General features: G+C 37.2%; 2 protein-coding genes across 2 annotated transcripts; one reads left to right on the top strand and one right to left on the bottom strand.

Moving 5' to 3' along the window:
* LOC142226307 (uncharacterized) lies at positions 1–1,068 on the top strand. The gene is made up of 4 exons (XM_075296230.1): positions 1–144; positions 213–365; positions 425–601; positions 668–1,068. The coding sequence occupies exons 1-4, from the start codon at positions 82–84 to the stop codon at positions 953–955; spliced, it is 681 nt and encodes a 226-aa protein (XP_075152345.1). The 5' UTR covers positions 1–81; the 3' UTR covers positions 956–1,068.
* A 14,145-nt stretch (positions 1,069–15,213) lies between these two features.
* LOC142226309 (phospholipase A1-like) lies at positions 15,214–17,816 on the bottom strand. The gene is made up of 3 exons (XM_075296232.1): positions 17,490–17,816; positions 17,064–17,424; positions 15,214–16,063 (listed from the first exon to the last, which is right to left on the bottom strand). Exons 1-3 carry the CDS (start codon positions 17,539–17,541, stop codon positions 15,340–15,342), a joined length of 1,137 nt encoding a protein of 378 aa, XP_075152347.1. The 5' UTR covers positions 17,542–17,816; the 3' UTR covers positions 15,214–15,339.
* Positions 17,817–23,505: the final 5,689 nt, after the last annotated feature.

A 23,505-nucleotide genomic window follows, 5' to 3' on the forward strand; every position in this document is an offset into this window, starting at 1 on the left:
GCGAAAAAAATTATGGAACTGCAGACTATATAAATGCAGACGATCTTGAAAGTTTGAAAACAAAAGTTACAATTCAGCGATATGAAACATTTCATTGCTTTAACTCTGGGTCTGTTGGCCTTAATAGCCTCAGGCTATACTCAAGTAAGTCCCTCAAGTGAATACAGTATCAGATCAGAATAACGTAGTCATCTTACTTCCCATTTAACAAGGAACATGTTGAGGAATCAGCGGTAAAACCTAGAGTGCCTTTACCAAATCATAGACCTGGATCTGAAGGTTATGGCGTAGGACAACAACCCCTTGATGTTGATAGCTACTATAAGAGACCTCAATATCCCAAACGCTATCAAGGACGTCCTGAAGTAAGAATTTCTGAAAAATCTCCAAATATTTATCTACAATAACCCAAATTTCCTCTAAGAATTATAATGCATTTGGCAATGGCAATGGTGAAGTTGCTGGAACGAAACGAAGAGGCAATGGATTAAGTGGATCTTTCTCTCATGGCTTAAGATTTGAACTTCCTCAATTACCATTTGATTTACAAGACTTCTTTGGGTTTTCTCAACAACCGCGACTAAACCGTGGTCAATCTAGAGTAAGGATTAAGGAAAATTAATTTACATATTTTTATCATTTATATATTCATATATTTTTGTGATAGAAACATAATCGTGGAAATGTTGAAGATCCTTCGGTAAAACCCCGTCGCCCTTTACCAAATCATAAGAATGGATTTTCTGGAAATTTTGGCCAACAACCACTTGATGTACCCTTTAATAATGTCCAACCCAAGCCAGTTTTATTTGATTTTGGATCAGGTAATCATTTTGGCAAAGGGAATAAGTTTGGAGATAGAAAATCGCATCGCAAAACTGGAGCAACTACAACCACATCTGCTCCTCTAAACAGCGAAAGCGAAACCACATCCTCTTACAGTGAACCTCTGTAAGCATGAGGTTAGATTTGAAAAAGCTAAAATTGTTAAGTAGCATTGTGGCATTTTATTATTGTGGGATCAATTGGATAGACAATAAATAAAACAATTATAAATGGATCCAAAAACCAGATTTTTCATTTCATAACAGGGATTATTCCAAAATTGAAAGTTTACTATTGTATAGAAATGTCAGTGTAGAAGCATTCGTGTTACAGGGCTGGTAACCACGTTTGCCACTCGATCCAAAAAGAATCTACCAACATTTGAAGAAAATTGTATCAAAAATGATGTCAAAATTTTATTTATGTAGAAAATTTTGTCAGAATTTTATTTCTATAGAAAATTTTGTCAACATTTTTTTTCTATATAAAAGTTTATTTCTAAAGAAAAATTAGTCAACATTTTATTTCTATAGAAAATTTTGTCAGAATTTTATTTCTATAGAAAATTTTGTCAACATTTTATTTCTATAGAAATCGTTGTCAAGCATGAGTGTTTCAAAGCTTCTCTAAGTTATTACACTGCAATGTGGAATGCCGTTCGGACTCGGCTATAAAAAGGAGGTCCCTTGTCATTGAGCTTAACATAGAATCGAACATCACTCAGTGATAAGAGAAAAGTTCACCACTGTGGTATCACAATGGACTGAATAGTCTAAGTGAGCCTGAAATATCGGGCTGCCACTATACCTAACAGGTTGGCTGATAAGTCCCCGGTCTAACAAAGAAACAAAGAACAAAGAAAAATTTTTTTGTCAAAATTCGCTTTTATTATAGTTTCCTTCAAGAGCGATACAACGAAAAAAGCCTCAGTTTCGGCGATCACCTCTTCATTGCAGCCAAATTTTTTCTCTGCGAACATCCTTTTGAGGTCTTAGAACAAGAAAAAGTCGCTGGAGGCCAGATCTGGAGAATACGGTGGGTGGGGAAGCAATTCGAAGCCCAATTCATGAATTTTTGCCATCGTTCTCAATGACTTGCGGCACGGTGCGTTGTCTTGGTGGAACAACACTTTTTTCTTCTTCATATGGGGCCGTTTTGCCGCGATTTCGACCTTCAAACGCTCCAATAACGCCATATAATAGTCACTGTTGATGGTTTTTCCCTTCTCAAGATAGTCGATAACAATTATTCCATGCGCATCCCAAAAAACAGAGGCCATTACTTTGCCAGCGGACTTTTGAGTCTTTCCACGCTTCGGAGACGGTTCACCGGTCGCTGTCCACTCAGCCGATTGTCGATTGGACTCAGGAGTGTAGTGATGGAGCCATGTTTCATCCATTGTCACATATCGACGGAAAAACTCGGGTGTATTGCGAGTTAACAGCTGCAAACACCGCTTAGAATCATCAACACGTTGTTGTTTTTGGTCAAATGTGAGCTCGCGCGGCACCCATTTTGCACAGAGCTTCCGCATATCCAAATATTGATGAATGATATGACCAACACGTTCCTTTGATATCTTTAAGGCCTCTGCTATCTCGATCAACTTCATTTTACGGTCATTCAACTTTTGATGTATAAACACAGTTTCGTTTATATCAAGCATTGTTCTTTTCTGGCTTTAAAAAGACACATTTTGGAGTTTCATTGTAAAAAATTAATATGGTAGTAAGTAATGTCGAACATCTCTTCGGAATCTTCAGAACATTTTTGGAAAATATGTAAAAAGCAAAGCGGACATGCTAGCCATTGCTCCAAGGTGGCCAACTAAATAAAATATGTTTCGTGGACGCCGAAAACTATGCTATATAAATATAACTGCTTCACTGTTTGCGTTGCTAGCGCATTGATGGCCATAGCGATACTTGTCTATTGATGAGAATAACAGCTCAACGTAGCCTAGTGGATAGTGTGTTGGCTTTCAAACTGTATGGTCCGCGGTTAGATTCACCGTCCTGGCGAAAAGTAAAATTTAACAAGTATATACGGCCGTAAGTTCGGCCAGGCCGAATCTTATGTACCCTCCACCATGGATTGCGTAGACGAAAGACTGTCATCCACAATCGAATTAATTGGGTTGTGGTATCTTAAAACTTCTTAACATCGTTTTCTAAATTGTGAGTTAGTGCTTACGTGGTATATATTAGACAAAAAAGGTATGTATAGGTAAGTCTACAAATAATTACGAATCGATATAGACTTTTGCACGGTACGTAGAGAGCAAGAATTGAAATATGGGGGTCGCTTATATGTGGGCTATATACAATTATGAACTTGATATGGACCAATTTTTGTGTGATTGGGGATCTATTTATCTGAGGACTATATATAACTATAGACCGATATGGACCTAGTTAGGCATGGTTGTTAACGGCCATATACTAGCATAATGTACCAAATTTCAACTGACTCGGATGAAATTTGCTCCTCCAAGTGGCTCCAAAACCAAATCTCGGGATCGGTATATATGGGGGCTATATATGATTATGGACTGATATGGTTGTTAAATATGATATACTAACATCACGTACCAAATTTCAACCGAATCGGATGAATTTTGCTCTTCCAAGGGGCTCCGGAGGTCAAATCTGGGGATCGGTTTATATGGGGGCTATATATAATTATGGACCGATTTCGACAAATTTTTGCATGGTTGTTAGAGACTATATGCCAACACCATGTATCAAATTTCAGCCGGATCAGATGAAATTTGCTTCTTTTAGAGGCTCGGCAAGCCAAATCGGGGGATCGGTTTATATGGGGGCTATATATAATTATGGACCGATTTCGACAAATTTTTGCATGGGTGTTTGAGGCCATATATTAACACCACGTACTAAATTTCAACCGAATCGGTTGAATTTTGCTCTTCCACCAGGCTCCGGAGGTCAAATCTGGGGATCGGTTTATATGGGGGCTATATATAATTATGGACCGATGTGAACCAATTTTTGCATGGTTGTTAGAGACTATATGCTAACACAATGTACAAAATTTAAGCCGGATCGGATTAAAGGATCGGCAAGCCAAATTTGGGGGTCCGTTTGTATGGGGGCTATACGTAAAATGGACCGATATGGCCCATTTGCAATACCGTCCGACCTACATCAATAACAACTACTTGTGCCAAGTTTCAAGTCGATAGCTTGTTTCGTTCGGAAGTTAGCGTGATTTCAATAGACGGACGGACATGCTCAGATCGACTCAGAATGTCACCACGACCCAGAATATATATACTTTATGGGGTCTTAGAGCAATATTTCGATGTGTTACAAACGGAATGACAAAGTTAATATACCCCCATCCTATGGTGGAGGGTATAAAAAACAAAATCAAATAATTTCTTCTACTTTGTTTGTATTACAGAAAAAGGTGCAAAGAACTAAAAAACCTGGAAGTGGGGAAGGTGTGAGGGAAGATGCAATTAGCCAGAGAAGACAAAATTTTTTTGGGTTTGTCTTTTGTTTATCACAAAAAGTATATTCTTTTCTTCCAAGAGAGACTCCGTATGTCCAATCTAGGAGTCGGTCTACATAAAAGATATCCCTAAATGTGGTGAAGTAAGGCCCAATTGCATTACCACCCGGACTACATCAATTACAACTATTTGTACCGAGTTTCAAGTCGATAGCTTTGTCCTTTCGGTTAGCGTGATGCCAGCAGACGGACGGATATCGCTAGATCGACTAAAAATTTAACAATCCCCCAGAATATATATAATTTTTGAGGTCTGAGGTCAAACGAAATGATAAAGTTAAAATAATCCTCATCAGATGGTATAATAAATAATGTCATCTTCACATACACTAAGAGTTATCATAGATATATTTGCATCATATTCCCCTTTTCGTCCTATGCCGAATTTCGTTAAAAGTCGACTAGTCTATTTTGGCCAATATTCGATTTGAGTCGATTTTCATAAATATGAAAATTTCAATTTGAAGACTATATAAAGTCATATTTGTTTACAAAGAGGCAATTTTTGACTTTTATATCGCATGAGATGGCAACAATGTGCGTTTATACATAGATTGTGAAGCATACTTTTAGGCAGTTTTTGATACGCTGTGAATATAAAAGAACACATTACGCACAAATATGGGGACACACCGAAATATTACACATACTGTTAACCACGTAGGTGGGAATGAATTTATTGAAGGAAATATACACAAAATAGATATTCTGAAGAATAATTTGGCTGAATATGTCCAAAAAATAGATTTGTGTTTGTCCAAGATAATGCCACCAAGCATTGGTCCCATATTGTTAAAGAATACTTACTGCCTGTTCATGAAACACAAAATCGACTCGAGACGAATCGTTCGTCTAGATTGAAACTAAAATAATTTTAGATATATTTTCTACAAAATCCTGAATTTTGTCTTGAACTCATTATTTATGATTTACTATCGAACACCGAAACAATTGGCGTAAAGAAATAATACTTTACGCGTTGAGTGGTTGTAAGTCACTTATTTATTCTAAAAAATATTCATCCTTATATACTAAATCTTAAACTAGCTACAATCTAAATATTCTTAAAGAGTAAAGAAGGCCACGCATATCCAGCACATTGGTGCGTTATCAGCTACGGCTACACATGTAATGTGTTTTCATTTTATTATACCATAAACCTTATCTATCCTAAATACACATATCGCAGATAGTGCACGTTTAGAAATCAAAACGGCCAATTACACATTACTTTATAACAAATATCTTATCAAACCTCTTATTCTAAACAGAATACACAATTTTTAAAAACTAATTATACTTTACGCTAAGTTCTTATAGCGTAACACAGAAAAACATATGACCAGTCCGGCTCTTTTGGGTCTTTTCTCTTTCTTCGCGAATGCAGCATTGTCTTCCTGCTTTTAATTCCTTCGTCGTGCAAACTGTACCCATCATTAGCGAACTGTTCCTTGGAGATAATCGCTACTCTAAAACGCACCAACTTTTCACCTCGTTGCATTCCGGCGGTGAGTGATAGTCTTCTTCGAAACTTCTTCACCGCCTTGCGCCAATATCTTGGATATGTTGCTCTTTCAGCAACAACAGCTCCTCCCTCTACTTCCGAAGCCTCCACGTCATCTTGACTCTCAGATGCCAAATCTACTTCCTATAAAGATAAAACAGAAACATTAAGAGATTCTCCCAGAATCTCAGATGATTTGACGCCTTTTTGTGGTTCACCAATGTCTTCTTCAGTTGCGGCTGGACCAGACTCTTCAGCATCGACTGATCTTTCGGCAGCAGTACCATCAGTTGCGGTGGGAGCAGTACCATCAACTTCAGTTCTTGTAGATAACTGTTTCTCATTTGATGGCTCTTGGGATCTATTCCTATAGACCCAAATAGTAGGATTGACATCAGCGCTCCTTACAATCGAGTATGACTCATCTGATCTATTCCTATAGACCCAAATAGTATCAGGGTTCCTTCGAATGGACCCTAATTCCGGCATCACTGTCGTTTCTGTTTGAATTTCCTGTGGAGTGGCAGCAGTATCATTAATCGTACTTTGTGTAGGTTGTTCCTCCGGCGACTCTTTGGATCTATTCCTATAGACCCAAATGATAGGTTCAGTGTCAGAGCTCCCTCCATTGGAGCATGGGTCCTGCCTTATTGTAGCCATCGTTCCTGTCTTCTCAACAAGTCTCTGGAATAATGGCCCAATTCATATTTAAGCACAGACATTCTGTCTTCCAGTAGCTCCACTTGCCACTGGAATCTCATCACCTATCATTTTTCCATATTCGGTTCCATTACTAGATGCTTCCTAGCAATCTAATCCTCCAATAAGTTGTTATTCTTTACCCCTTAATAAAGAACAGTTGAACTTTAAGATTTACCTGTACACAGACTGGGGTTCCCTAATGAACGCGAGTGTGCAGGATTTCCAATCTAGGGAGTGAATTCCCTTTCTGCAACCCTTGCCGATTTTGCCTCCGATCCGTTCGGAAGACTTATTATATTCTTACCGTTCGAGTCTCGTACCACGAGTGGGGGAAAACTCGATCCGGCTCGAAGGACCAAAATGTAAAGAAATAAAAATAACTTCTTACACGATTGAGTGGTTGTAAGTCACTCAAACCTTCAATATCTGTTTGTTCTTTACCCCTTAGTAAAGAACATTTTAACTTTAAAATTACCTGCACACAAAACGTGGTTCCCAAATGAACACAAGTGTGCAGGATTTCCAATCTAGGGATTGAATTCCCTTTCTGCAACACTGTGCAGATTTTGCCTCCGATCCATTCGAAAGGCTTATTTTTACCGTTCGAGTCTCTTACCACGGGTGGGGGAAACTCGATCCGGCTCGAAGGACCAAATTGTAAAGAAATAATACTTTACGCGTTGAGTGGTTCTATGTCACTTATTTATTCTAAAAAATATTCATCCTTATACACTAAATCTTAAACTAGCTACAATCTAAATATTCTTAGAGAGTAAAGATAAGCAAATAATTATACAACACTATCTTGTATATCAGCTACGGCTACACATGTAATGCGTTTTCATTTTATTATGCCATAAACCTTATTGATCCTAAATACACATATCGCAGATAGTGTACGTTTAGATATCTAAACAATTGGGATTCCACAGACCCTGGTTTTCGAGATATCAATATGTGCTTTTTGGCGAATCGTTCGTCTCGAGGCGAAAAAAAAATTCCATGAACAGGCTGTTAATATAGAGCCAAAAAATATTTCCTCACCCTCCACAGAGCATGGACTTGAATACAATTGAACACATATATGACAACAAAGCTGTAGAATTTTAACATTTATAGCAAATAACCTCTCAAAAACGTCCTTAAACGTCAAGCGATTTTTATACCCTCCACCATAGGTTAGGTTAGGTTAGGTTAGGTTATGTGGCAGCCCGATGTATCAGGGTCACTTAGACTATTCAGTCCATTGTGATACCACAGTGGTGAACTTCTCTCTTATCACTGAGTGCTGCCCGATTCCATGTTAAGCTCAATGACAAGGGACCTCCTTTTTATAGCCGAGTCCGAACGGCGTTCCACATTCCAGTGAAACCACTTAGAGAAGCTTTGAAACCCTCAGAAATGTCACCAGCATTACTGAGGTGGGATAATCCATCGCTGAAAAACTTTTTGATGTTCGGTCGTAGCAGGAATCGAACCCACGACCTTGTGTATGCAAGGCGGGCATGCTAACCATTGCACCACGGTGGCTCCACCATAGGATGGGGGTATATTAACTTTGTCATTCCGTTTGTAACACATCGAAATATTGCTCTAAGACCCCATAAAGTATATATATTCTGGGTCGTGGTGAAATTCTGAGTCGATCTGAGCATGTCCGTCCGTCCGTCTGTTGAAATCACGCTAACTTCCGAACGAAACAAGCTATAGACTTGAAACTTGGCACAAGTAGTTGTTATTGATGTCGGATGGTATTGCAAATGGGCCATATCGGTCCACTTTTACGTATAGCCCCCATATAAACGGACCCCTAAATTTGGCTTGCAGACCCTCTAAGAGAAGCAAATTTCATCCGATCCGGCTGAAATTTGGTACATGGTGTTAGTATATGGTCCACATCTGTCCATAATTATATATAGCCCCCATATAAACTGATCCCCAGATTTGGCTTGCGGAGCCTCTAAGAGAAGAAAATTTCATCCGATCCGGCTGAAATTTGGTACATGGTCTTAGTATATGGTCTCCAACAACAATGCGAAAATTGGTCCACATCGGTCAATAATTATATATAGCCCCCATGTAAACCGATCCCCCGCTTTGGCTTGCGGAGCCTCTAAGAGAAGCAAATTTCATCCGATCCAGCTGAAATTTGGTACATGGTGTTAGTATATGGTCTCTAATAACCATGCAAAATTGGTCCACATCGGTCTATAATTATATATAGCCCCCATATAAACCGATCACCAGATTTGACCTCCGGAGCCTCTTGGAAGACCAAAATTCATCTGATTCAGTTGATGTTTTGTACGTGGTGTTAATATATGGTCTCAAACACTCATGCAAAAATTGGTCGAAATCGGTCCATAATTATATATAACCCCCATATAAACCGATCTCCAGATTTGACCTCCGGTGCCTTTTGGAGAAGCAAAATTCATCCGATCTGGTTGAAATATGGTACGTGGTGGTAGTATATGATATTTAACAACCATGCCAAAAGTGGTCTATATCAGTCCATAATCATATATGCCCCCATATAAACCGATCCCGAGATTTGTTTTTGGAGCCTCTTGGTACGTTTAGAAGAAGTTTCTACGCAATCCATGTTGGAGGGTACACAAGCTTCGGCCTGGCCGAACTTACGGCCGTATATACTTGTTTTAATTATTGTTATTCTTTCACAATTTATTTATTTATTTTATTTTAAATTGATTGGTGTAAAACATTTTTTTTGCTGACTGTGTACATTAGCGCCCTCTTTACGATGGGGAAAGAAATTCAATCTAAAAAAAAGAAAAATGTGGAACACTTCACTAGTTTTTGCCAATTCAAAATTTTGCGTTTTACGAATTTGTAAACCAGAACAAGGGAGAATTTTATTGTAATTTAATTTAAATTTCAATTTTATTTTAAGCACGTTGAAATTAGTTTCTGTTTCAGTTCGTTGCATATTTTTCAAACAGACGAGTGTAACCCACATATCCGCTATCCAGCACTACCATAACAATGAAAATGTCAACGATAATATTTTGGTTCGCAGTTTTTTGTTTTTATAAAATAAATTTATTTAGCTATGGCACGTGATAATTTGGGCTGTTGAACTTTTTGCTATTTTTCTAATTGGCTCAATTTGGTGTGAACATTTTTGTGGTTAGGTGCTTTTGTTAACCACTGGTTTAAATTTTATAGCCATTTTTGGGATAAACCACTACTCGTATTTCTCTTCCTCTTTGCAGGTGGTCATTCTGGTTTTGCTGGCATCGGACAGTTGTAAAAGGGGCGTTCGATTATTTCGTTTTGAAAATTTATGAAAATAGCCAATGTATTAAATTGTCGAAGCACTCTTTTATATATGAAATTGCCTATAATAGTATTTATAAAATCAGCGACTTCGTTCTCCCTTCAATTACCTTTAATTAATATTATGTGAAATTATAATAAATTAGGTTTATTCTGGAAATATTTTTTATAAATTTGGGTAAAATGAATGTTATGCCGATAACTCATGTTGAAGCTTGTTAAAGTTTGTTTTAGAGATTCATTGTTTGACAATAAACTCACTGTCTATGGCATCACTGCAATACATCAGAAAATCATTTGGGAGTTGAAAATAAATATTTGTGAACAATTTTAATTTCGCCAGCCACTAATTAAAAATGATAATGTTGTGCGGGTTAAATGCATAATGTAAGGCTGGGTTAATGAAATCACGATTGGAATGATAATTTTCCCATCAAAAATAATTGCACATGTGAAATTGAGGAATTTCATGGGTTTGAGAAGGACTCTGAAATTCGCATTAAAAAGTTTGAAATTTATATTTAAAAACTAAAATTTCACTGATTTAATATATTTCAAAACAGGGATCAGGAGAAGAATTTAGCGCTGTTTATTTTGCAGGAGTGCGAACGGTATTTTTACAAACAGGAGGTGATCGTTTTCAACCTAAAAAACAGCTATTTAATGAATGTAATCCTACATGTAGAACGATTGTTAAATTTTCCTTTGTTGTTATTTTGGGAAGCTATTCTTTATGATCTAATACAAATCGATCTCGCGACTTTATTGGTGAATCATATGATGCCGAAATTATATTTCGAGCCTATTGGCATCATGTGTTACATATCGAAATTTTGGTCTTGACGGTTAAGCCGATATAAATTTGTCTATTCGGTGGAGTAAAATTATAAAATCAATTTGAAGTTATCCGAATGGTAATAAGATTAGTTGTACAACCAATGTTACAATCAAATTTACATTTCATTCAAAATTTGTGATATGCATTTTTATACCCTCCACCATAGGATGGGGGTATATTAACTTTGTCATTCCGTTGGTAACACATCGAAATATTGTACTAAGACCCCATAAACTATATATATTCTGGGTCGTGGTGAAATTCTGAGTCGATCTGAGCATGTCCGTCCGTCCGTCTATTGAAATCACGCTAACTTCCGAACGAAACAAGCTATCGACTTGAAACTTGGCACAAGTAGTTGTTATTGATGTAGGTCGGATGGTATTGCAAATGGGCCATATCGGTCCACTTTTACGTATAGCCCCTATATAAACGGACCCACAAATTTGGCTTGCGAGGCCTTTAAGAGAAGCAAATTTCATCCGATCCGGCTGGTACATGGTACATGCAAAATTGGTCCACATCGGTCCATAATTATATATAGCCCCCATATAAACGATCCCCTGATTTGGCTTGCGAGGCCTCTAAGAAAAGCAAATTTCATCCGATCCGGCTGAAATTTGGTACATGGTGTTAGTATATGGTCTCTTACAACCATGCAAAAATTGGTCCACATCGGTCCATAATTATATATAGCCCCCATATAAACCGATCACCAGATTTGACCTCCGGAGCCTCTTGAAGACCAAAATTCATCTGATTCAGTTGAAATTTGGTACGTGGTGTTAATATATGGCCTCAAACTCCCATGCAAAAATTGGTCGGTATCGGTCCATAATTATATATAGGCCCCATATAAACCGATCCCCAGATTTGACCTCCAGAGCCCTTTGGAAGAGCAAAATTCTTCCCATTCGGTTGACATTTGGTACGTGATGTTAGTATATGGTATCCAATAATCATGCAAGAATTTGTTCCTTTCAGTCCATAATTATATATAGCTCCCATATAAACCGATCCCCAGATTTGACCTCCGGTGCCTTTTGGATAAGCAAAATTCATCCGATCTGCTTGAAATTTGGTACGTGGTGATAGTATATGATATTTAACAACCATGCCAAAAGTGGTCCATATCAGTCCATAATCATATATAGCCCCATATAAACCGATCCCTAGATTTGGTTTTGGAGCCTCTTGGAGGAGCAAATTTCATCCGAGTGAGTTGAAATTTGGTACATAGTGCTAGTATATGGTCGTTAACAACCATGCCTAACTAGATCCATATCGGTCTATAGTTATATATATCCCTCAGATAAACGATTTCCAATCACACAAAAATTGGTCCATATCAAGTTCATTATTGTATTTAGCCCCATATAAGCGACCCCCATATTTCAATTCTGGCTCTCTACGTACCGTGCAAAAAGTCCATATCGATTCGTAATTATTTGTAGACTTAACTATACACAACTTTTTTGTCTAATATATACCACGTATGGACTAACTCACAATTTAGATAACGATGTTTTAAGATACCACAACCCACACCCAGAGAAGAAATATGATCACCTCAAACAGGTTCAAGAGCACCATGTTACTTTTTCACCGCGACCATGTAGCATTTTTGTCGCAAAAATATTCTTTTCTCCTCAAACATAACATGCTTTCCGAAATCAGATACATAATTTCCGAGAAAAGAACATGGTTTCGATAAACATGCTACATGTTTTCCGTGAAAAAGTAACATTTTGCTCTTGGAACATGATTGTGGTGATCACATTTAATCTCTGCGTGCAAGTAATTCGATTGTGGATGACAGTCTTCAGTAGAAGTTTCTACGCAATCCATGGTGGAGGGTACATAGGCTTCGGCCTGGTCGAACTTACGGCCGTATATACTTGTTTTGATTTAAATCAATATTTTTGATTAATTGACGGCTAAATTTGAGTCGAGATGAGTCGACATATTCGGCGGCGGCGTTATCTGGCAAAAAACGGTCGGTAGCGGCTAAAATCGGCGGTGTGATTCGTGGCTTTAATCACTGATTCTCGGTTGTGGTGAAATTCTGAGCCGACCTAGCGGTGATCGTCCGTCCATCTGTTAAAAAATCTCTGTTATCCGAACGAAACACGCTATCGACTTAAAACTTGACACAAATAGTTGCTATTAGTGCAGGTCGGATGGAATTGCAACTGGGCCATATCGGCCTCTATGCAGATGTGACTTGAAGAGCCTCTTTGGTTAGTATATACCCGATTTTAGTATATACCCTCTATATAAAACGATCCTCAGATTTGGCTTACCGAATCTCTTAGAGGAGCAAATTTCATTCCAATCGGTTGAAACTCGATATGATGTCAGTATATAATGTCTACTAATCATGCAAAAATTGATCAATATCGGTTCATACTTATATAACCCCCACATAGCGACCTTAATTTGACTTCTAGAGGCTCATGGATGAACAAATTTCATCATTTCCGGTTGAAATTAGGCTCTCTAATTACAGTGCGAATATTGCTTCATATCGGTTCATAATTATTTTTGCTCTGCAAAGCGGCCCAAATGCAATGGTCTAACTGATTGAGATCTGGAGATTTTGTTTTTCCCTTATAAGATAGAAATGAAGTGAGGAATCTTCTTTTTAACTCAGTTTTGATTGAAGCGTGTTGAGTCCGATCCTGGAATGTGCATGGTCTGTGGCCAAAATATCTGCCTAGGGCTCACAAGCAATTTTTCTGGCCTGGATTTCGATAAATTCTGGCCTTCTACGTTGTTTTTCGTACACTTTTTAGACTCGTTACAACACATCTAGAATCACTGAACCGAGCAATGTTACGAGAACCGAAAGATTTATGCGCATTTAATTGCCAGAGAGTTCTAAAAAAAACTTTTGGTTTTCCAGCCAAAAATAAAGCAATCATACTCTCACCCTAAAATCATGAGAATTTATATTTCTAAATGCAATACATCAAAATGCTTTTGTAAGCTGCTTGTAGGTTAGGTTAGGTGGCAGCCCGATGTATCGGCTCACTTAGACTATTCAGCCCATTGCGATACCACTTCGATGAACTTCTCTCTTATCACTGGGTGCTGCCCGATTCCATGTTAAGCTCAATGATAAGGGACCTCCTTTTTATAGCCGAGTCCGAACGGCGTTCCACATTGCAGTGAAACCATTTAGAGAAGCTTTGAAACCCTCAGAAATGTCACCAGCATTACTGAGGTGGGATAATCCACCGCTGGAAAACTTTTTGGTGTTCGGTCGAAGCAGGAATCGAGCCCACGATGTAAGGCGGGCATGCTAACCATTGCACCACGGTGGCTCCCAACTGCTGCTTGCAAATAATAAAATGAACTGTTACAGAAACTGTCAGATATCAGACCAGCAGATTCAAATTGATAGCAACCTGAAGTTGATTGCAATAGATATCAGCCAAACTGTGTATTCTGGGCCGTGGTGAAATTCTGTGCCGATCTAACGATGTCTAGCAATGTGTATCTCGGGCGTATTCAGTAAGATAAGAACATATTTCCATAATGTCATGCTGCATCTATTGCCTTTAGACATATTGGCCAAACAATCTGCTGCAACAACGGTCGTACTATTGGCCGAGATACCGCTGTGGTCGGAAAAAAGGCAGGGTCACAGTTCAGTTCTCAAAATAATCTCTGATGTGTTAAATGTAGTGGATTACACCCTGGCGAAACCGCTTTTCGACAAACAGTTTGAAACTCTAATTCCCAGCAGAGAGGCGTGATCGCTGAGCAATACAATGTTCACCTAATAAGGGTGTCTGACCACAGGTACATACAAGGGAATTGCAAATCGGGTGTGTTAGCAAGGCGAGAACTATCTTACTAGAATCTGTTGGTATGCCTCTGACTACTTGCAAGCGTATATGACTACTTGCAAATGTCCGATGGGAGAATTGCAAGGGTTTGCAACGACACCAAATATGAACTTAAACCGCACACTACATATGCTATTATTTTCAAAACGTCAGATATCACTTCTGATATCTGCTATATATCGTCGAGTTTGCAGAAACTATTGGCGTGAAATATAATGACTATTTCATAAGCTGCCATGATGCGAATTAAAGGGAAACAATTAAACACCTTCTGTGGCAGTGTCCTGCATTTTGTGTAAGGCGTTGGCGAATGAACGGTGTTCCGTCGAAACTGGGATATCACAGGACAATGAACGAAATGACCTATTGGCTTGAAACTTGGGACAGGTAGCTGGTAGTTGAAGGAGGTCGGTATTTTCAATTGACCCTATAGGAGCGCTGTAGATCTCTATATTTGACTTATGGAGCTTTCTTCTAATCTATAATATACATTTTAGTAAAACATATGGTATGTTTCTAAATATTTCTCTTATTCAATGACGATTTTCCTCTTGTTGTTACATAGAATAATTTAAATTTTCTTTGTCCTTCAATGGAAGACATTTCAAATGGCTTTATAAAAATTTAAACAAAATTTAACAAAAAGCACCAAATACATATTTAATAATTACATATTTATTACTACATTTACAAACAACATTAATTTAATATATTAATTTGAAATTTATCATACATTTTTGTTTTCAATCATATTTTTTATGAATTATTTTTCTTGTCTATTAATCACTAACATAATTTTTTCCCAATGCATAAGGTGATTTGCCATTTGTCTTGACATAGAATAAACCCGATTTTCTTTGTGATGGTTCACCACCCATGCGATACTCCGACACATTTTTGCTATCACATTCCCAATTGGGTTCACGGCTTCGGCAATGAATACCCCAGAATCCCGTGTTAGAATTTATCGATTCAGCAAACATTTGATAAGCCCGAACATGAGAGCATCCCACGTAATAACATCGTTTTTGATATTTTCCATAGTTGGGATAGAATGTTGCATTTCCTGTAGGTTCTAGAAAACCAAAATTTCCACTTGTCTGTATGCTCTCGACATACAGAGCATCGGAGGCATCTATACGAAATTCATTTGAACGTCTGCGAAATTTAGGTCCAGCTGGATCTAAAGCGAATATTGTATTATAGCAATTTGGCCAACTATATTTTCCTGCCGCTCCTGCTATTTGGGCACCCAATGAATGGCCAATTAGATAAATGTCGTGATAGTTGACTTGTGCTTTTTCATGAAGAAATTTTGTAAAATTAGCCAAATGACTTCCGAATACATCGATGAGTTTAATAACTCGGAAGTAATTAAGATTAGCAGCATTGCAACTCCAATCGACAACAATGACATTGTAATCGCCTCTCTTGAGGTAGGCATTTTTAACATCCAAATTAAAGGTACCACGTGATTGACTCATCCAACCATGGATAATGATTCTGAAACGAAGAAAATAATGTGACAAATTTTTGCATTAGGGTCGAAGAACATATTATTTCTTCCCAGAATCCCCCTTTATACATACACGCAAAGAAAAAAAACGTTTGGAAAACGTGTACCGAAAACGTTTTTCTTTTGTTAGAGTTTTTTGAATTGCTTCCAAAATTTTAAACTTTTATCACCAAAAAAATTCGTTTGTTACAAGATTTTTATTTTTTCAATAAAAAAAGTTATTTTTGAAACAACAACACAGTCCATTTCGTTTATATCAAACACTGTTCTTTTCTGACTTTAGGTCTTTAATAAGACACATTTTACAGTTCAAAATTTAATATACTACAATGTAATGTTGAACATTTTTTCGGAATCTTCCGAACATATCTGGAATATATGTAAAAAAAACAAAAAAAAACTTTGGTCGAAGCAGGGATCGAACCCACGACCCTTGGCATGCAAGTCGGACGTAGCAACCACTGAACCACGGTGCCAAACTAAATGTTTGTTTCTGTTAAATAAACTTTGTTTATTCGGTTCGTGGGCGCCGCAAGCTATGCTATATAAATATAACTTATATGGATATTTATCTATTGATGACCATAACAGGTACATAGCTCAGTGGTTAGTGTGTTGGCTTACAAAGTGCATGGTCCGCGGTTCGATTCTCCGTCCAGGCGAAAGGTAAAAAAATTGAAAAATTTATAAAATCGTATAATTTCTTCTACATTGTTGGTATTACAGGAAAAGGTGTTAAGAACTAAAAAACATCGTGGACTTGAGAAAGATGTGAGGGAAAATGCAATTAGCAAGAAAACAATGTTTTTTTTTTTTAGTTTGTCCTTATGAAATTGTTTTTACATCCGGGAAAAGAATAAACGTTTATCACAAAAAGTATATACTTTTCTTCCAAATACACTTCCTTACAGCGAAAAGCAAATGAGAAACGAACTTTGTTTGTCTAAAATTTCGTTTGGGAGGAAAGAATTATTTTTTTGCGTGTACCTGGTAGGATGTGAAGCATTGATTTCCGAACTGATTATGGAATTATCGTCCATATTTATTTCACGGCCACAATCTGGGAAATCTCGTTTAAAGAGATAGTAATTAATTTTCAATATATCATTTCCACATGGTATAAGATTGCGAAAAAATTTCTTTATGAATGAAAAATCCCAATATTTTTCAAAACCACGAGGCTCTCTCAATTCGTGGTCACATTTATTCCATTCATGATAACAAGCGTCATCATCTTCATCTGAAAATTCGAAGGTGTCATCATTATCTTGGTTCTTCATATCATAAGCATCTTGCTTAACGTCTCCATTATCAGAGAATGGTTCAACAACATGACATTGTACAGATACTGAAAAGATTAAGTTTTTTTTTCAAATAAAACAATAAAAAAAGTTTGTAAAAATTAAAACTTACAACATTTCATTGTTAAATAGAATATAATGGAATATACATATATTCGCTTCATTTTACTAAATTATTTGGGAATATTAAGACGATGGAATATCATTCACTTTTGCTGGTTATATTTAACTCGTGTTTTATTTATAATTCTTTGTAGTAGGGCTTTGATTTATTTTAGATTTTACTTAATCTTCTTGATTTCAAATCTCACTTTAAAAGGCAAAGTCCCTGATTACTTTATGTACTCTTTTCAACTGTAAAATCTCGTTTGAATTTAGCTGTGGTGTAAGATTACTTCTTATATGGGTTCAATACCATCAGAGCGATATTATAAGCGAACTTAGCTTCCGTGAATATTGAATTTTTGTATGCACAATACTAAGGGAATTTCATTATTGATTAAAGCATTCCTTACATTTACATGATATAGTTACTCTTTACGGCATTTTCTGCCGTGTTTATATTTAGAAGCTGAATGTAAGAATGCATGTATAGGGTTGAACTTTCAATATTAAATGACTAAGTTGTTGTAGCAGCTAGGAAAAGCTGATGTGATAATCCTTAAGTTCAAATGTTGACGGAGCGAAGGCTTCAACTTAGCAGATTATCGTGGTGGCCTTTTTTATACCCTCCACCATATAATATGGGGTATATTAACTTTGTCATTCCGTTTATAACCATAAAGTATATACATTTTCGGTCCGCCCGTCTGTTGAAGTTATGCCAATTTCTGAACGAAAAACGCTATCGACTTGAAATTTGGCAATATAGTTGTCTGACTACTTTTAGGTAAAGGGTGATACGGTCAAAATTTGGTCAAGGGAAAACGCTTGTAAATCGGTGAAATCGTTTATTTAAAAAATCAAATTAAATTTCTTTTTCAAGTTCAATTAGTATAAAATTCAGGAAAAATATTCAGTTAGGCTTTCGCTTTTCCAAATCCGAATTGCCGGGCCTCACGCTTGACACCTGCCATCAGATTTTGTACAGCCACCTTGTCCACCTTCTTCGCCGCAGAAAGCCAGTTTGCCTTGAACTGCTGTTCTTCTTTAGCAGTTTTTTGGCCTTCTTTAGGTTCCGCTTGACAATAGCCCAGTATTTCTCAATTGGGCGGAGCTCTGGCGTGTTGGGAGGGTTCTTGTCCTTGGGAACCACCTGCTCGTTGTTGGCGGAGTACCACTCCATGGCCTTTTTACCGTAATGGCAAGATGCCTAATCCGGCCAAAACAGTACGGAACAACCGTGTTTCTTCAGGAAAGGCAGCAGACGTTTATTCAAACACTCTTTCACGTAAATTTCCTGGTTGACAGTCCCGGAAGCTATGAAAATGCTGCTTTTCAAGCCACAGGTACAGATGGCTTGCCAAACCAGATATTTCTTTGCGAACTTTGACAGTTTTATGTGCTTGAAAATATCTGCTACCTTTCCCCTTCCTTTTGCCGTATAAAACTCCTGTCCCGGAAGCTGCTTGTAGTCGGCTTTGACGTAGGTTTCGTCGTCATTACCACGCAGTCAAACTTCGTCAGCATCGTCGTGTACAGCCTCCGGGATTGCGCTTTGGCCGTCGTATTTTGTTTATCATCGCGATTTGGAGTCACTACCTTCTTGTTAGTCGATAGTCCGGCTCGTTTTTTGGCTCGATGCACGGTTGTAGACGATACACCCAGATTATTTACGGCATCTCGGAGAGAGAGGTTAGGGTTTCGCTTGAAACTACCGGCAACTCTCTTTGTCGTCTCAGCGGCTTCCGGTTTTCGATTTCCCCCCGATCCAGACTTCCTGGTTGTCGACAAACGTTCCCCAAACACTTTAATTACATTTGTAACGGTTGATTTGGCAACTTTTAGCGATTTTGCCAGCCTTGCGTGCGAGTAGCTCGGATTTTCGCGGTGCGCGAGCAAAATTTTGATACGCTGATATTCTTGCTTGGACGGCATTTTGACAACTGAAGAGTGAATTCCAAAATCAAAATAGGAGCAACATTCTACACACACACACCTTCAAAATGAGGGGTGTTCAGGTTTTTTAAATGCAAAATTGAAAGAAATACGTCAAGATTATATTGACCAAATGTTGACCGTATCACCCTTTATAGCTCCCATATAAACCGATATGCAGATTTGTTCCAAATTTGATACGTGATATTATTATATCTCCTCCAAAAAGTATGCGAAAATTAGCCGATATCGGCCTATTATTCTACACAGAAAATAGTTTTGATTCAATGACGAAATTAATTGATCCAATTAACTTTTTAATTGAAATGTCTGCAATGATGAAAATGATAGTTTCAATCATAGTTTTAATTTGACGACAGATATTCTCCCAAGCAGATAAGTTCAGCCAGTACGCTTCCCGAACATAAATTTAAATACTCTACCTATGAAGACTATAGCAGATTCTGGATTTATAAGTACCAATTTTGTTCGAGTTGTAGAGAAATCATAAACATATCGTCTACCCAACACAAAAGCGTTGCCAAAAAAGTAGTGAAAATGTACTTTTTGGATTCGGAAGTGGTGCAAAATTGGCGCAGAAGCAATGAATTTAACATGGGCTTACCATATGACGGATGTCCACCATTTTCACAGCCGTTGCACTGAATTTGCTTCACTTCTTAAGGTGTGATCCGAATTCAGTGTTTTGGATGTAAACTAAAAACAAATGAGTAAAGTAGAAAGTCGGGCGGGGCCGACTATATGTTATCATACCCTAAACCACCCCTACTGAATTAGGAAATATAAACATTTGTGGGTTATCATTGGCATAGGTTTGGGAGATAACCCGCATTTCCATATTTCAGAACATTAAGGGATACATGTTTATAGGAGTTTTATCACAATCCGAACAGAAATGTGTGATATTAGAAGCTATAGTTCCTTTTTCGAACAGAGAGTATGCCACTAATATTGACTCCATTATTAAATAAGTAAGTAAAGTAGAAAGTCGAACGGGGCCGACTATATCATACCCTAAACCACCCTTACTGAATTAGTAATCATAAGCATTTGTGGGGTAACATTGATGTAGGTCTGGGAGATAAATAAACCGCATGGGTGCTTTGTTTCAATCTGACTATAGCTCATAGTAAGTGTTGCCTGGGAAAATATTCGGTTTACCCTACAAGGACAAAAACAGTTCCCTACTTTCCCAAACATTCTACCAAAAATAGTATTTTTTTGCTAAATCTCTATAGAAATAAAATTTTTGAAAAAGTTTCTATAAACAAATTTTTTTGAGAAATTTTTCTATAGAAATAAAATTTTGATAATAAATTCTATAGAAATAAAATTTTGGGAAAAATTCCATAGAAATAAAATTTTGAGAAAATGTTTATAGAAATAATATTATTAGAAATTGCTATAGAAATACAATTTTGACAAAATTTTCTATAGAAATAAAATGTTGACAAAATTTTCCACAGAAATAAAGTTTTGACAAAAATTTCTATAGAAATATTTGTTTGGCAGATTTGTGGTAACTTGTGGTAACTGTTGTTACCACACATTGTTAAAGATCAAGCCTTGCCGGCTTCTAATTTCCTCCTGGTGAAATATGGTGGTAGCTTATATGGGGGCTATATACAATTATGAACTTGATATGGACCAATTTTTTGTGATTGGGGATCGATTTATCTGAGGACTATATATAACTATAGACCCATATGGACCTAGTTAGTCATGTTTGTTAACGGCCACATACTAGCACAATGTACCAAATTTCAACTGACTCGGATGAAATTTGCTCCTCCAAGAGGCTCCACAAGCCGAATCGGGGGATCGGTTTATATGGGGGGCTATATATAATTATGGACCGATGTGGACCAGTTTTTGCATGGTTGTTAAAGATCATATGCTGACACCATGTACCAAATTTCAACTGGATCGGATGAAATTTGCTTCTCTTAGAGTCCCAGCAAGCCAAATTTGGGGGTCCTTTTATATGGGGGCTATACGTAAATATACGTAAAAGTGGACCGATATGGCCCATTTGCAATACCATCCGACCTACATCAATAACAACTACTTGTGCCAAGTTTCAAGTCGATAGTTTGTTTCGTTCGGAAGTTAGCGTGATTTCAACAGACGGACGGACGGACATACTCAGATCGACTCAGAATTTCGCCACGACCCAGAATATATATACTTTATGGGGTCTTAGAGCAATATTTCGATGTGTTACAAACGGAATGACAAAGTTAATATACCCCCATCCTATGTTGGAGGGTATAAAAACTACATATAGGGAATTTCCCCTACTTCTAGCAACACTGGCTGTAGTTGATATTGCACCTAAAAAAATTTGTAAAAATCGAGCAATATTCTTATGTAAGACCTACAAGTACGTATAAATACGATCGGTAGTACGTCAAAATTTGAAATTTGAGTAACATTGGTTAATAAATAAGAGTATTATGGCCCAATTTGGGAAAATCGAGCGTTGCATATGTTATATATGGAAGCTCTATCTAAATCTGAACAAATTTGCATAAAATTAATACCACAAAAAGTTACCTTGTGCAAAATTTGAGTGAGATCAGTTCAGAAATGAGGCCTCTATGGTCAAACATAAGGTTATTAGGGGCAATTTTTTCAAAATCGGGCGATACATATATGGAAGCTATATGAAATTTTGCGCATACCGCTAGTACTATAGAGGACTGGATCTAGCCAACATTGAGTAAGATCGGTTAATAAATAAGGGTTCTATGGCCAAATTTGGGAAAATCTGGCTATACAAATATATGGGAGCTATATCTCAATCTGAGCCGATTTCGATGAAATATTGCACATACAGTTAGTGCTATAGAAGATTACATTTAGCCAACGTTAAGTAAGATCGGTTTATAAATAAGGGTTTTACGGCCAAATTTAGAAAAATCGGGCGGTACATATATATGGGAGCTATTGCTAAATCTGAACCGATTTGAATGATATTTTGCAGGTTTAGTTAATACCATAGAAGGTTACCTTGTGTCAAATTTTAGTAAGATCGGTTAATAAATAAGGGTTCTATGGCCAAATTTGGCAAAATCGGGCTATACATATATATGGGAGCTATATCTCAATCTGAACCGATTTCGATGAAATTTTGCACATACAGTTAGTGCTATAGAAGATTACATTTAGCCAACTTTAAGTAAGATCGGTTTATAAATAAGGGTTTTAGGGCCAAATTTAGAAAAAATCGGGCGGTACATATATATGGGAGCTATATCTAAATATAAACCGATTTGGATAATATTTTGCAGGTTTAGTTGATACCATAGAAGGTTACCTTATGTCAAATTTTAGTAAGATGGGTTGATAAATAAGTGTTTTATGGCCAAATTTGGGAAAATCGGGCGATACTTACATATGGGAGATATAGCTAAATCTGAACCGATCTCCATGATTTTTTGCAAATATTGCTAGTATTATAAAATATTATAGTAAGCAAAGTTTAAGTAAGATCGGTTTATAAATAAGGGTTTTATGGCCAAATTTGGGAAAATCGGGCTATACATATATATGAGAGCTATATCTAATTCTGAACCGATTTCGATATAATTTCGCAGACTTGAAGAGTGATGAAAAATATTACTTTGTGCCAAATTTGTCGACAATCGGAGATTAATAAAACGCAACGTGACCCCATTTGTTGAAATCGGGCGATACATATATATGGGAGCTATATCTAAATTTGATCCGATTTCTTCCAAATTCTATAGCGTTCGTCCTTGTGCCCAAAAACACTCTGTACCAAATTTCATCAAAATTGGTTAATAATTGCGACCGGAATCCTGCGAAAAACAAATACATGGACAGACGGACGGACGGACACCAAGCGCTAGATCGACTCAGGAGGTGATTCTGAGTCGATCGGTATATATTTTATGGGGTCAATTAATTTCGTGATTGAATCAGATTTTTTTTTGTAGATTTGAAATTATATACGTGATGTGCGCTCAACAGGCCAAAATTGGTCCATATCGGTAAATAATTATTTGGTAGAATTTAATCAAAAATTGTAGATTTAACAAAATATT

The sequence above is a fragment of the Haematobia irritans genome, chromosome 2 (genome assembly GCF_050003625.1).
Source record: "Haematobia irritans isolate KBUSLIRL chromosome 2, ASM5000362v1, whole genome shotgun sequence".
Classification (NCBI taxonomy): Eukaryota; Metazoa; Arthropoda; class Insecta; order Diptera; family Muscidae; genus Haematobia; species Haematobia irritans.

Excerpts from the sequence above, each read along its gene's own strand:
- LOC142226307 (XM_075296230.1), top strand. The coding sequence starts at position 82 with ATGAAACATTTCATTGCTTTAACTCTGGGTCTGTTGGCCTTAATAGCC. Across the intron at positions 145-212 it reads TAGCCTCAGGCTATACTCAA|GAACATGTTGAGGAATCAGC; the intron begins GTAAGTCCCTCA and ends CCATTTAACAAG. Across the intron at positions 602-667 it reads TAAACCGTGGTCAATCTAGA|AAACATAATCGTGGAAATGT; the intron begins GTAAGGATTAAG and ends TTTTTGTGATAG.
- LOC142226309 (XM_075296232.1), bottom strand. The coding sequence starts at position 17,541 with ATGAAGCGAATATATGTATATTCCATTATATTCTATTTAACAATGAAA. Across the intron at positions 17,425-17,489 it reads CTATTTAACAATGAAATGTT|TATCTGTACAATGTCATGTT; the intron begins GTAAGTTTTAAT and ends TAATCTTTTCAG. Across the intron at positions 16,064-17,063 it reads AATGCTTCACATCCTACCAG|AATCATTATCCATGGTTGGA; the intron begins GTACACGCAAAA and ends TCTTCGTTTCAG.